We start from the raw sequence: 15,301 nt of genomic DNA on the forward strand, positions 1-15,301 counted from the left end.
TTTAAAAAAATGTGCATATGTAGCAATCTTAATTAGTACTTTGGCTTTTATAAATATTTGAATTTGACTTGCAAGAGAGTCTGGTACTGAATATCTCAGAACCATAAAATCTTACTCGAATTTAATTAAAACATATATCTGTATATATTAATAATCTTAATGGATCTCTTACAAGCATTAACGTATGTATATGTATAAAGTATAAGTAGAAGTACCTTATCAGATAGACATCAGATAATAAAATTTATAATTCTTCTTATATAAGGCAGGGTAATATGTGAGATTAAATTCTGTGTTCTTTTACGAAGTTCATAATCGGGTATTAAATTATATAATATTCAAAGAAGACAACGCTAGAAATTTTCCACGATATTAAGTTGATTCGAGCGATAAGCTTGTTGAAAATTTTATCGCAATTTGATGGACCTTGCCAGTCGATGCTGTCTATAGATTAAATTCACTTGCAGCGCATCGCGAATATTACCGTTATACTTTTTTTTTCCTCGTGTCTTTTCTTCTTTCATTTTCTCTTGTTCGTCTCTGTTGAGGACTCTCTTCCTCGAGTGTAGAGCAGAGCACGTGTGGAATTCTCAGCACTGTTGCCAGTCGATACGCTGGATTTTCGAGGGTAAAAAACTCGTGTCTCATCGCGGGGACAAATCTAAAAGCACTATACACACGGGATTGCGCGTCTGAAAAAAGCAGGGTAGGTTTTCTCATTGTAGCCCCGGTCTTATCTCTCAAAGTACACACATTTTTTCCTATGATTTGTATTTGCTTTTTTTACTGTTTACTTTCTGAATTATTTTAATTAGCATAAATTGTATGTATTATGAAGATAATAATTTTTATCATGTTATCGTGTCAAAAAATGTTTCGAGTTGATAGAAATTTTTAATTTTCTAAATCTTTTAGTCTTCTAAAGTTATTTCTACAACTTGTTACATACCTAAAAGCGAGAAGATATGAATAATATACAATTAAATCTCGAAAAGATTTAGTAATAAATTAATAATAAAGAAACAATAATAAATTACGTTATCGTTTCAAAACGATTCTATTTTTGCACATTGTGGCATAATTTGTATTACAAAGAGTTTCCGGTCGCGATGTTGAGAACTCAGCGTTTCTGTGTGATACTTGGTGTTTCGCGGAGGCGAATACATCTTCGTGAGGAACAAGGAAGAGGACGAATCGTCGGCGTCATTACGGCCGCGTTGCATAACGTGTCATTGACCATGCCGGCTGAATTACTCACGGTTCTTCCTCGTGTGACCTTGGATCGCAATCGAGCCTTCGATGCGCGCCCTTTGTAGACCGACCGGTCGACGATCGTGGACCCGGTTGTTGAGTAATCATCGACGACGACGCAGGAAGGGCAATGCACCTGGTTGTAGCGAGCTGGTTGCAAGCGGACGACTATTTGGAGAACAATGGCGCACTAATAAACAATCCCGACTGGACTTTAATTTATGATTTCGTAGAAAGTAACGAGGATATGACGATGCTTCGTCGAAACGGAGATAAATCTCCAGCACAGAGTTGCGAGCCCGACATGATCGCGTGTTCGGATGTGGCTGTAAAATGTGGTGGAATGCAACGCATAGAAGGCAGTACAATAACACGATGATATTTCCGATTTTTTCTAACACATTCCGAGAGATCTCCTGATCTATGTGGTCGGCGTTTAGATTTTATAATCCGGCGATGCGCAGGTGGTTGCTGCTTGATAAAGTGACGCGATTCGCGATAGTTTCTGCACATAGCTGCAATGATGATGTATCTTATACTTATATTAATCCGTCTATGAGTAATAATTCTCAGTAGATCTGTGGCGTGAAATTGTGCTGAAGATGCAATTAACAATTAAATAAGATATTAATCATATAAGATTATTTTTGCTGGAAAGATAATTATGAGAAGGTTTCTCAAAGAAATTTTGGAAAAAAACATTTCTTTTTATTAGTATTATGAATAGATCGTTATTTTATTAGAATTTTATGACTTTATTTATTAACAGTGAAGAAATTATAAAACGCAATAACGTTTTCGATTATGATTTTTACAAGATAAAATTTGTCTAGCATGATTGTTTTCTGATTGTGTTGGAGTTAACCACGTTCCTCGAGCTGGTTACAGTAACAGTATATCCTGTACTTTGTATCTAATCTTTTGCAGCGGATAATAGGGATCCAAGAGACCGTTGAACTTTAGCTGCATCTCAGGGAGATTCGCAATTGAGTATTCACAGTGCAAAGAATGTAATCTAATGTATGACATTTAACGCGGACGTGATATCTTGTAAACTTAGGAGATAAGGAACCTTAGGAAAGGAGAAGTTCTTATTAAGTTATATTTGAACCTGTCGTAATTACAAGCCAATTGACGTTTAACATGTTAGATTTTATTTTACATTTTAAAGCCTGCAGCTCGCGAGTTGAAAACTATAAATAGATACATATTTAGATGAAATTTGATATGAATTAATTGCATGTAAAAGAGAGAATATATTAATTTGCAATTACGGCGCTGCAATTGCCGCGTATTGGAAATTTCTTTTCGAGAAGAACAATCGAGATACCGCTTTTACAAAGTAGAGCACGCTACAAAAGCGTCTTAATTAAATTCTCGAGATCGCAACATTTATGCAACGGTGTTCTTTCCTATTTATAATCCTCGCTTCGCCGTCCAGATCGATCGAGCAACGTTGAATGTTTAACGCGCCGCTTCGTCGCGTAACGTGCTTAATCCGACTCGCGACGCGATCGCGAATCCGAAGATCCTGCATAATGTAACCGCGTCTTCCGTTTTCGAGCGGGCGCTAATTAACGAAAGCGAATTAGTATCCGGCGACGGAGATATCGCCTACTACACGTAGTCTCCGCCGTGTTCGCGCGCGAATGTTGTTTTTTCCCTCCGACGCCGACGCGACGTCGGAGTCGAACCAACGTGAAAATTTCATTCCATGGTTCCATCGAGTGACGTCGAGCCGTTTTCGGTCTTGGATTCAAGCGCGAGACTTTTGAAAAATGCATTGGGACGATGTATGCTTTACGAGCAGCGTCTTAGATGCTAATTGAGATAAGAGAAAAGTAGAAATTGCATCTCGACGAGATTCACTTTGCTTCTGCAATGTTTTTATTGTTGCTTCGGAAAAGTAATCCGGTATAATTACGAGCTAACAGAATCGTTTGTATCCATTAACGTTTCGACCAGCAATACGATCATTTGCATTTTCTTTATTTAACTCATCAGTCCGATGGTCTTTGATTTTTTTTCCCTCCTGATTTTCAGGACAAACGTTGTTCCAGAAAAGCGATACCTTTTTGAATAATTGCGAGCTGACAGATACATTTCATTTACTTACTATTAATCGGTATTTTAAAACTTCTCTCTCTCTCTCCATGAACATTTATTTTATTTCTTTTATTAGCAATATCATATTTTATTTCATCGGATATTTTACATTAAACGGAGCTTGTGAATTACTGTTATTTCGAAACACTCCACATACTCTGATGAAGCTTTTACGCGATAAATCAGAATGTAATACTTTGTCGAGTTTCACTGAGAGAGAAATCTCATCTTTAATAATACTTATCTCAGATGGTAGTTATTTATGTACGTGTTTCATATTTATGTGGCGTAATTAGCAATATTTCACGAATGCGTAATGCTATTAATTCAGCACAGCTTAATAAGTCGGGAGTAATAACAGCCGCAGGAAAGCAGATGCACGTTCTATCGAGGCGAGGATCAGTTTTTACGGAATGAATAGCGCGAGAGGGAGTATATTGCACTCGACGATAAGCAACGACAGCGCATTCATGGATTTACGAAAATATGGTGCATTTTCCAAATGCAACTATGGTACTATAACTGTAAAGAAAAATATAAAATATGAAACATAGAAGATTCACGAGATAGTATTATGAAAAATCTTCTTGACGTTTACATCGATAACTTGATAACGTGCCTTTCTAATCCATGAGTGTACCTGTCGATGCAATTAATCTTCATCCAGAAAGAACTGTGATATTTACTGTTTATTCGCTGCGACGAATCTGAAAAAAGTACCGCGGTTTTGCTTATTAATATCGTTATCATCGTATACCACGATTGCAAAAAAAAAAATACAGGAAATGAAATTGACAAAGTTAATTCTTCCGCGGACTGGTTCCGCATGCAACCATTCGCGATCTACTCGCTTACAACGCGCAAATTAAATATCTACCGAGATCGGCTTATCGAACATCAACTTCGCATTAACGTCACACCATTCTCGATACAGCCCGCGGCGGGCAACTATCATTCGTCAAAGTCAATTTCGCCTCGGAGCCAATGGCAGGAATTAAACTTCTGCTCGCGCGGCACTTCCGCAATAACATCGCACTCAAGCACGCTGCACGCGCGCGATGTTGCAAAATTAGAAGCGCCGTGTATCGGGATGAGTTCTTTGTCAGGACGTCGAACGTTAACCGCAGCTGCTGGAAGTTATGAATTTTAAGTAATGAGTAAAAAAACGGCTCGTTCTTAGAAAAATCTAAGCGAGAATATGCAGACTAGTATGAATCGGCAAAAGTCAGATGTCTATATATATTTAGAACATAAAATTTTATAGACTGACAGAAATGTCATTCTGTAAGTACGACATCACTTTTTTGTGCTCGAAGATTTTGACGTTGATAATATTTTATTACATTATGTATTTTTTGGTACTAATTTGATATCCCGATGCAGTGTCGTCGAATTCTATATTTGGTAAAACGATTGAATTAATATCTTCTTTTGCATTTGTGACATTTAAAAAATTAATCTGAAAAACAGTAAAATTTCTCTATCTTTAGTTTTAAATCGACATCTGTCAGGATCTTTCACTCTGTTGTCTTGCATAAATCCAAGTTAGACACATCAATGTCGCTCTGTACAGCCGCGAATAATAGAAAAACCTACAAATATACGAAACATTATTTTTGAAACGATTTGAAAATCCAATGAAACGTCACTTACTTCCGTATTACATCTTCGTCCGTGATGAGAAAGTGTCACATGATAAAAAAAAAGTCCGGAGTACACTCCGGCATCTCGCCTAATGGAATTAGCTTCCTTGCAGGATACGCAGAGAGATCCTGCGATAGATCGGCGGTGGTTTCGATGTGTGTGTGTGTCGCCTAATTAATAAAATAAATCAGCCAGCGCGCTTCGCGCCGATCTCCGGAGTGCGACGACCCCATTGCAGCATTAAAGCGCGCGCGAGCGGCTGACTGACTAACTGGCTGACTGACGTGGCACCCGACGTCGGCCGATTGTCAAATTACAAGAGATCGGAAATACCTGATGGGGTAACGTGTATACTTGACGGGATGACGGGACGGGTGACGGGGGGGGATCACGCGGCGTCGCGACGCCGGCGTCGACGATCGCGCAGAATCCCTCGTCGCCCCCACCAGGCGACGAGCGCCGCCGATCCCTACCCCTTTTTCACCTGCAACCCTTCCGCGACGGTCCGGCATTACGTCATTCGAGTCTCGGACTTCGGCGGCGATCGTAGTCCCTCACTTCCGCTTCCGGCTCCCGGTCACGAGGTGCTGCATCGAGGAGATCCAGTTCTGTTACCAGGTAAAGCGCGCCAGTGGCTGACTGACACATCGCCGCGGCCTGCAATCGTGTGTTCCCTCCTGCGCCCAAGGCAAGGCTCCTCTCTCTCTCTCTATCTCTATCTCTCTCGTGGCTGTGCTGACGCTTCAATCTTTGGTCTATATTCACAACTCGCTACTTTGCGTTTATCTACAATTCGCGAGAAATCAGACTTTGAGAAATATACATCGCATTGCATTACTTAACATTAAACTAGTGATTGGTTCTTCCTCTTTTTGAATTATAATTTTATCATCTGTATAAATATACTCGCTTTTCTTTATTATGAGATGTTAATAGTCCTATTTAATTTCAGATCAATGCTAATTCTTGACATAATCGACTTTCTTTCAGTTTTTAAATTTAAAATGTTGATAAGTTTGTTTCCTTAAAATTTCAAATTTCACAATTTCTAATGTTAATAAACATTATTTTCCTTAGAGATAAGATTGTCTAATAAAATTAATTAAAATATTTCTTTCGTATACGAGTTCTTATTTATTTGACTTCTCAATTTTGCTAATCATTCTTGCTGGACGTTTTATTGTTAACGGGGTTTTTTATCTCATGCTTGTACTTTATTATTATTGTACTGATTGTGAGACGCAAATTATGTTATGCTTTTAAATATTAAACGTATAAAGTTAAATGGAATTGCATGTTGCGAATGTGTAGAATGCTTATGTGATAAAGAAATGAACTCAAGACCATTTTTCAAAACCATTACGAGATGAAAGTGGAGAACTTGACAGTGGTAGATTGCAGAAAGCCGTAAGATACCTGTTGCATGTTGCGCATTGCTCTGGGGCAAACATGACCAGTACATTCGCTCACAGCAAGACGGCATTTCTCCTCAAATAACTATCTTATTCAAATATAATAGAGCTACTACAATCATATAAAATATTGTCTAATTTACATTCCACATCTAACGTAGTTTATCGCCGACATAATTTTTTCTATTAACGCAAATAATATTTGAATTCTTTCGTAGAAAACTTATCGTGTGGTCAGAAACTAGCTGACCATCCCGTATAGAACGTATTATTATACTATAGATCGCTGATGCAGGCACCTCGCGTTGCTCCGTAAAGGCGCATTGATAATCACAAAAACTGCACCTTCGACAAATTTCAATCTTCTTCGCTTGAACCTCGACAAAACCCTTGGTTGCGCTGCAAAATTGCGATGTTTTGCCATTATGCACTTCGTTTAACTTCTGACAGTTAACTACAACAAAAACGAATATTTGCAAAGAATTTTTAAAAGCTTTTAAATACTTGTATAGCTTACAAGAGATCTTTTAATTTTCATTATTTAAGAACATTTAAAGCATTACACAATTATACTATATTTTATTACAATTTTGAAAAGAAATAAATATATTGAAAATATTTATTGATGGATTGGAGATAAGAGTTAAAATTTAGTAATATTAAAATTTGTTAATTTCTAGATTTGCAAGATGTAGATAACTATTGTGTATCGATGGAGAAGTACATGAGGATGTTAGTAGAAGTATTCAATAATGGGAAGCCGCAAATGAACTAATATTGCGGTTTCCGTAAATTTCGCAAATGTTCTCGTAATATCCGAAAGCTATAATCGAAATAGAATTTTGTATTGGTGGAAAACTGATCCTCTCTGAGCATTCGACGTATATGTCACTTTTGTGACGGTGCGTGCAGCGTATACAACTTGCGAATAACGGTTCTCGAATCGTACGGCATTGAGATAATTCATTGATACGAGAACGCTTTCTCATTGTCCGGGAAAAGCATTAACTAGAAGAGTGAAAGGTTATTATTTTCCCGAATACTTGTTTGTCTCCAATACCTCATCGAATCCAGTTTGCGATCTACCGTCAAATCGATCATACCAGTAGATATAGAGTGTTACGATAGTTGTCGGTTCTACGCACTTATCCGATCAAACATTATCGAATTATATATGCAACATTGAATTATATATTGCAACTCAGTGTGTACAAATGGCACGAGATATAAATAGTGTATCAAGTTTTCCATCGCTTTTAATGTTCCGTTCTTTGCTCCGCCTTCGCTGTCTTTTCTGCTAAGCCAGCACCTCTCGTGCAGAATGTTCGTCGAGTTCAAGTGACTCATGAGCAGTCATGAAGAGGAATCGTGTAGGCGATAAATATTGTCTACATCTAAAATATTATTGATTTTGTTCTAATTTTGTTTCAGCGAAAATACCTCAATACTTGATGAAGCAAACTATCTCCATAAAAAATACGGGAAAAATAAAAAATTTGGGAATTTTGTCTCATTTATATGCAATTATTCTCGAGATAAGCTAAAGAGATGAAACCTTTTATCATATTTTACATACATTTTCTCTTATACGTTACCTTTTTTTTTAGAAACAATAAAATATTAGAACGATAAAAGCTGATGCGTTACAGCTTTAGGAAGAGGAGCGGAAATCTCGATAGAGAAGAATCAGGTAAGTGGAAATCTGTGGGGAAAAAGTTCGGTAGAGTGGAAAAGGATTTACTTTTCACGTGAGGCATCGATTTAAAATTGGACGTGAAACGTAGTTACCGATATTGCCTCTCGACCGGCTGAGAGATTGCGGTAGCGAGGGAGAGAATGAGAGGAGGAGAGGAAAAAAGATATCGCTGCCGGAGTTCCTCCTCATCTCGACGTCCGATACGTGCGATGTAATAAAATTATGATCGGCTAGCCCTTCCATCCATTCGTCTCAATCATTTCCTCGCGAAGATTGACGAGCGCGCGGTATTCCTGCCACTTCCGATTCTCTCCTCTTCATTCGGCGCTCGTTTCTACTGTATCTTTTTTTTCCACCGGTGGAACCTTTTATTGCCGCGTGATTGATTTTAAGGTCCCATTATAATCGATGTAATACCTACGCGAGTATTCTGAAATTAATTTCGATTCCGTTCGCGGATCTCCTCGCCTCGCAATAAAGATACCGCAGAAACGTGTAATAAAACGCGATTGACGTAATTGCGATCGTTAATCAAGGTGCACTTTAATTACAGGACTATGCTTGATCTCTGCAGTCTCACCTGAAACCTGCGTTACAAATGTCCTGCGACTTCAACCGAGCTCTTTATGCTTTTGATTGTTGCTCAGAAAGCCTTGTTGATAATATTGGCTTTCGGGCAATAATCATAATCACGGAAGAGCTGATTATCATCGTTACCTGCTGATCGTATTATTCAATTGTAGAGAATTTGTAATTTTATTGAAAAAAAATTTCACAAATTTGTCTAATTTTTGTTTGCGTTTGTATAATAAATTTAAGACTTTTATAATATGTCTAATAATATACTATATTTTTTTTATGAATGCAAGCGCTGCGAACTATAGTGTTTAAACATAAAATATTTTATATATAATTGTCGATACTTTACAACTTTGTTAACATATTTTTTATACATATATAGAAATAAGGTATATTGCGATTATCTCTTGTGACAATTGTGTGTGAGAATATTTTTGTAACATGTCGCATTTATGAAAATAACGATATTATGCAGGAGGATACTTATTGCAGCGTATTAGTAGCGTCTCTTTTCCTTTAAACTCAGTCATGTGTATCAATCTCGTCGTATCAAGAATCGCAGCGTGGGAACTTCACAGTGAGCGTTATATCGCGAGGAAGTACACCATCCCAGATGGTTACGATCCCTTTAATTACAATTATTATGGCGCATTATAAAATACGACGTATGACTAATATTTCCGTAAAGACATTAAAAATAATTGCAATTGGCGTTTATAGTCATCGAGTGAAACGGGTAATAAGCTAAGTGATGGAAAACAGATTGCTGTTGATAATAAATGGGATCAGTATGACAGGTAATGATACGCCTATTAATTAAAGCGGAGGTTTTCTTACTCATGACATAAAATGTTTTAATAAGCGCTTAATTGTTTAAACATTTATTTATCCTTTTATTTCTATATTTATATTGAAATACTAAGTCTACGGTAAATTAAAAAGAGTAAAAATTTATGTAATCAATTGAAAATATAAAGTAATAATTGTCGCGCACAATGCTTAACTTTGATAATATCGATAATTAATTTTATTGGAGGCTATTTATATAAATCTTGTATCTCATGAAAACTTTTAGGTATAATTATTAATTTAAATAGAGGAATACATGATTAACGTGCAAAAATAAATTATATATAATTATTTGCTTTACCGCTCAATTATTATTTCTGTCAAAAGAAAATTATAGTTTGAAATGTAATGTCTTATAAATGTTTGACAGTATCGTAAATAGAAATAGCATGACCTTTTGTGCAGAAAATGAAGTAACGAATTTGTAATAAAATACACATACATGGTATTTTAATTATAACTTTGATAGATGGAAAATGGGCAGTGAATGCTGGCTATGAAATTAGTTAAAATTTAATCCAAGGGTAGCCATGAAAGGGAATTGTTCCCGCAGATTTTAATGGGTTGAAAATTGCGTGACTCGTTTCAATATACCACATGTATCTAACCCCAAAAATTATAAATATTATTCTATACATCGTAAAATAAATTTATGTCGCTTTTTATTATGAAATGCAACATGAATGAAAACATTATAAAATGTATGCGATATATTATCTATTGTATTATCTCTATTTATTTATTAATAATTAAAAAATATTATTAAAATATAGTACTAAAATAAGTTGTAGACCAGTTATTAGTTTAGAACATTATTTTTGTGTTATATTTTTGCTATGTTGTGTTATATTGTATCCTATCATAAATGTATCAATCTTTTCGTATATTTTTTTGATATTAACATTTTTGTAAACTTTAAAAAAAATTTATAAATACTTTAATACATTGCCAAAATATGTAAATTAAGCTAGATATATGTATATGTATCATATCAAACTTGATTTCAAAGAATAAACATGAGAATTTACCTGGTGCCAGACTTTATTATGTTTATGTTTATATTTATACATGATACCAACAAATTTTCTATTTCACACATTTAAAAGTCCTTTAATAAATATCTTCTAAAATATCGAGCGTGCACAACACACGTTACTGAAATATCACTCTGCTACGCGCGCGAGATTTTATTTTTGTTTCAATCACAGTTTCCAATAAATTTAATATTGTCAAACAAAACAATAATATAACAGAATATAATCAAATGTATTTATGATTAAAATTGCATGTAATCATTGTAATTAATGGATACATTTTCATAAAATTGTTACAAATTGAGAAAATTCTTAAAATATTGGAAAATTTGTAATAGTGTAACTTTCTTGTAGATTATTTTTCTTAACACTAATCGATTTTCAAAATTTTTTAAGTTTTACTATTTGTTGAATTCTTGAAATCACAATTCTTAGAATTTGGGAAAATTAAAAAAATTGTAGATGTAGTTTTCTGTAACAAGTTTTAAATCTATCTGTCAAAAAATTGTATGTAATTATTGTTAATAAATAAAAAAATCTATGTGTATACGAGTATATGTATAATATATTATATATAGATGTGTGTGTGTATATGTATGCATGTATTACCAAAATAATGTGTAATATTTCATAATTTTTGAAAATATAATAAAATGTGCATTAATAATATAAAACACTTGTAAATATTCCTTCACACTTATTTCCATATTCAAGTCAATGAAAATTTTATGTATAATCGCTATTTCTAGAAATTAAAGTTTGTAGATATATAATTCAAATTACATACATATTAAATTATTAACGTAACGTGTGATTTATCAAACATTAATATCAAAAGAGAGAGAACACATTCAAGGTATAATACTACTACAAATCATTATGTCCAATTTATCTCGATGTCGGAGATCACGAAAAATTAATTCCGAAGGATGCATTAGCTCATGTCAGGTTGGTTGGCCGCAAAGTTTCTTTCGCTCGTTTCGTATTTTCTCCGTGAAAATTACACAATTCCTGATGCACGTCGATGTTGGTACCGACAGTGCTTTACCGAGAACTGCCAAAAAGTCGGCGAAACGAGGGTCGACAGCCAGGAACGCAGTCCGAGCATCGTTCGAGATGGGATAACCCGTAACCGACGGCGGGAGAAGGCGAACGACGGGTCCGGCAACAATGCATTATTTAAATTTTAAAAGCCCCTCAAAGTGTCGGCTTAATTCGCCAGTCTTTTACCCTATCTCTAGCTGTACGAATGAAAACGCGGGAAACCATCGAGTGAGAGACCTATACATGCATTGACAAGTACGTAAATGTGCATAATGCACTGGTAGACGTATATCTTGTTAAGATAGAGAGTAGGTTATATATCAATATGTATCTGAAGAGGCACTTATCTCTTATACAAATCTACAATATTATCGAAAAAAATTATAATACTACAAAAGATATTATTATGCAGTATGTGAGAAAGACGAAAGGTGAATAATTTTATTAGGTATATATAGTCGTATATTAAATAAAAATTTAAATTTTACTATAATAGTTTCTCTCTATTTTTGTAACTAGGATTCTGACAGTCAGATTAAATCATGCCTTCTTTTTCGAGTTATATTTTGCCTGAAATGTTTAAAGCAAATGTATAATTTAAATTCTTAGCTACAATTTTAAAAGATCTCCGATAATTCAAATAAAAACTAAAATCACCACTTTTGAATTTTTATTTTCGGTAAATTTTTTAAGAAGCATATTATATATAATGACAAAAACAAGTATAGCATAGTAAATAGTTATAGTACATATATATATTATATATAGTTATAGTAATAAATTAAATAGTATAATAAATAAATACAGTACGTTGGATTGCATATATACTATATAAATACTTAATTTATACATTAGTACTTGTAATAAGCAGCATAATAATGAAAGATCTTTGACACTAGATACGATTGTTATCTCTCAGATGATGTAGATAGAGCGCAAAAACGATACGCATATCGCAATTTCGCAGCCGTCAGGCACGTTCGCAAATGTGAAATCTGCATTCGTCGCTGTGAATCGATCTCATCTTTCTATATAATTGCCAATATAACCAGTGCGGTGGGAGGAGACACGTTCGTGTGTCAATATGTATGTGTGTACGTCGCGAATAATCGAGTATATACACGCGCGTCTCATAGCCGAATGCACACGCACACACACGAGAATGCGAGATTCGCGAATACATACGCGGATACATAGCAGGCTGGAAGCAGGTTGACAGATTGACGTTCGGTCGCGCCTCGTTCAACCCAGCGTCCGATGAATATTTCAGGTGCCCGGCTTCACCTGTCAGCTCGCGGATGCCATGCGGCGCGCGGAGAGAAAGAGCGAAAGAGAAAGACGAGCAGCGAAGCAGCAGCAGCAGCAGCAACAGCAGCACCAGCAACATCAGCAACATCAGCAGCAGCAGCAGCAGCAACATCGGCAACGATAGCAGCAAGAAGAGCAGCCTGGTTGCTTCTATGTATAGGGGGGTCGTGCCCTGGCGAACTTTCGACCCGAAATGACCCGAGAGAGTCGAAGAAAATGCAGACTCCGTCGCAGCCGATGGATTATCACCTTTTCTTGCTCTCTCCCTCTCTTTTTCTCTTGCGCTGCCATTTGCCATTGGCGATGATGAGTCTAATTTCAGGATACCGATCGATTGTCTATGAATATCAAGGAATTATGTATTTATTTCCACGTGTCCTAGTTCACGCGCCCACTGCCTCTTTAGGGGATGTTGAGGATGTAAGGGACGAAGGCGAAGAAATGCGCCCATTTCTTATTTATTTCGGTACTTGTTATTCCTGTTAAAATGTTTAGCGCTATTTGACCCGTTTACAATTATTGATTATTAATTATTAATTGTCGAACTTACGTAGGGTGTAATTAACTTGTAGGCTGTAGGTATACAATAATTCGATTTAACGTCGATTAAAAGTAGAAAATTATTGTTCGTATATTACGTACAAAATCATTAAATCACTAAAGTTTTAAAGTTTCAATATCGAAAATTTATCGAGTTTTTATTAAAATTCATATCGTTTCGAAAACGCTTTTAAAATAAGTGCCTCGTGTTATATTCAAGATCTACTATACTACGCCTTTTTGAATATTAATTTCTCATCGATTGAATAACGTTCTATTATTGAAATTTGCTGGAAGATTCGCACGTGGAATAATCTTAAGTTCATCGATTATTCTTACTTAAGGGCGCATAACTATTAGATATATTTATCCAAAGATGATGTACGTCGAGTTAATGCAAATTAACATGCAAGATAAATGACTCTCTGCGGATCACTCATACGACGTAACATGAGATGACTCGATTTTAAATCCGTTATGTTCATTTTACGGAATCGATTATCTTACTGATATTAAATTAGCGGGACTATACTTTGGGACTTAACGTAATTATTATGACATTACGTATTAAAAGTGTATAGAAATGACTTTGATAAAATCTTCGGTACTACGTCGTGCTGAAATAAAGCAAGTCTTATATACTCGTATATTGTTTGTATCGTTTGGATGTATACGGGACACACAAGGAAACGCGAGAGGAAAAATTGGAGAACTGAGAATTGGCGAGCTGATTTATAGCCGGCTACACGACGCCTCGCGTATCTCTCTTCGTGGTTTGTCTGTGCGTTTGACATTTGGTGCCTTACGATGACCGCGACTGAAATATGAGCCTTCACGTCGCGAACGTCCAACCGTCCGGTCCGGTCTCGCGAAGTGGAGGAACTGGATTTCAGTCATAGAGACGGTGCGCGCACAAAGTTGAAATTGGCACTTACGATGGACGCCCATTGCGCTTTCGCTGAATATTCATGTGCCACGGTAAAGGGTTATTGAACCGCTGCAAGCCTGAACCTTGAATGAGCTGAGCTACATAAAGAATATCGCGAACGGTTGTCGATCGAAAACAAGAAAATGTCTAACTATCCGCTTCTAAATTATATAGGATGCGCGTCGCTAACATTCTGATAAATTACTTTGTAAACGATCTATTGCATGCTAACTTATGTGCAACTATTATTAGAAATTGTTGCGTCAAATTTCAAATATTATCTCTCTTTCGACGATAAAAATAATACAAAGTTCTTAATTAAAATATTCCAACATTATTCATATAATAATATTAATCTGTTGATTGACAGAGTTATAATAGAAATGTATTAGAAATAATAAGCAGGGCTATAGCTTATTTCAAATAAATTTATTTAAATATATTTATTTAAATATATTTTAAATAAAGAAAAAATTAGACAGTTATTTAGTATTTATTATTTAAAATAACATCTTTTGATGTATTTCTTATTTAATATTGTAAATAAGTTTTCGGAACTTATTTTATATTTTTTATTTTAAATAAATTGTATCAGTTATGTTACCAATCCGTCGGTAAAAGTGACAGTGAGTAATTAAATTATAGTATATTTATGATAAAGTATAAGACGTGTGGAGTATGATATATGTACATATATTCACACATATGATCCATGTTGATTTTCCGTCTTCGCGAAGAGTTAATACTATTAAATATTAATTATAAGCTGTAGCTATAAAAAAAACTGAAACGTTATATTTAGAAACATATATTTGTATATTCAAATAAACAAAAAATCATTAAAATATTTTTTATCTACTATTTGAAACATTTATTTAAAATACATATTTCTTATTTTATATTTTAAGTA

The 15,301-nt window shown here is 35.2% G+C and overlaps 1 protein-coding gene across 1 annotated transcript; it reads left to right on the top strand.

The window, feature by feature from the left end:
* Positions 1 to 1,381: 1,381 nt before the first annotated feature.
* LOC108761022 (KIN17-like protein) lies at positions 1,382 to 13,047 on the top strand. Its single transcript, XM_018507335.1, has 2 exons — positions 1,382 to 1,579; positions 12,886 to 13,047. The coding sequence occupies exons 1-2, from the start codon at positions 1,382 to 1,384 to the stop codon at positions 13,045 to 13,047; spliced, it is 360 nt and encodes a 119-aa protein (XP_018362837.1).
* Positions 13,048 to 15,301: the final 2,254 nt, after the last annotated feature.

Source organism: Trachymyrmex cornetzi, unplaced genomic scaffold (assembly GCF_001594075.2).
Source record: "Trachymyrmex cornetzi isolate Tcor2-1 unplaced genomic scaffold, Tcor1.1 scaffold237, whole genome shotgun sequence".
Lineage (NCBI taxonomy): Eukaryota > Metazoa > Arthropoda > Insecta > Hymenoptera > Formicidae > Trachymyrmex > Trachymyrmex cornetzi.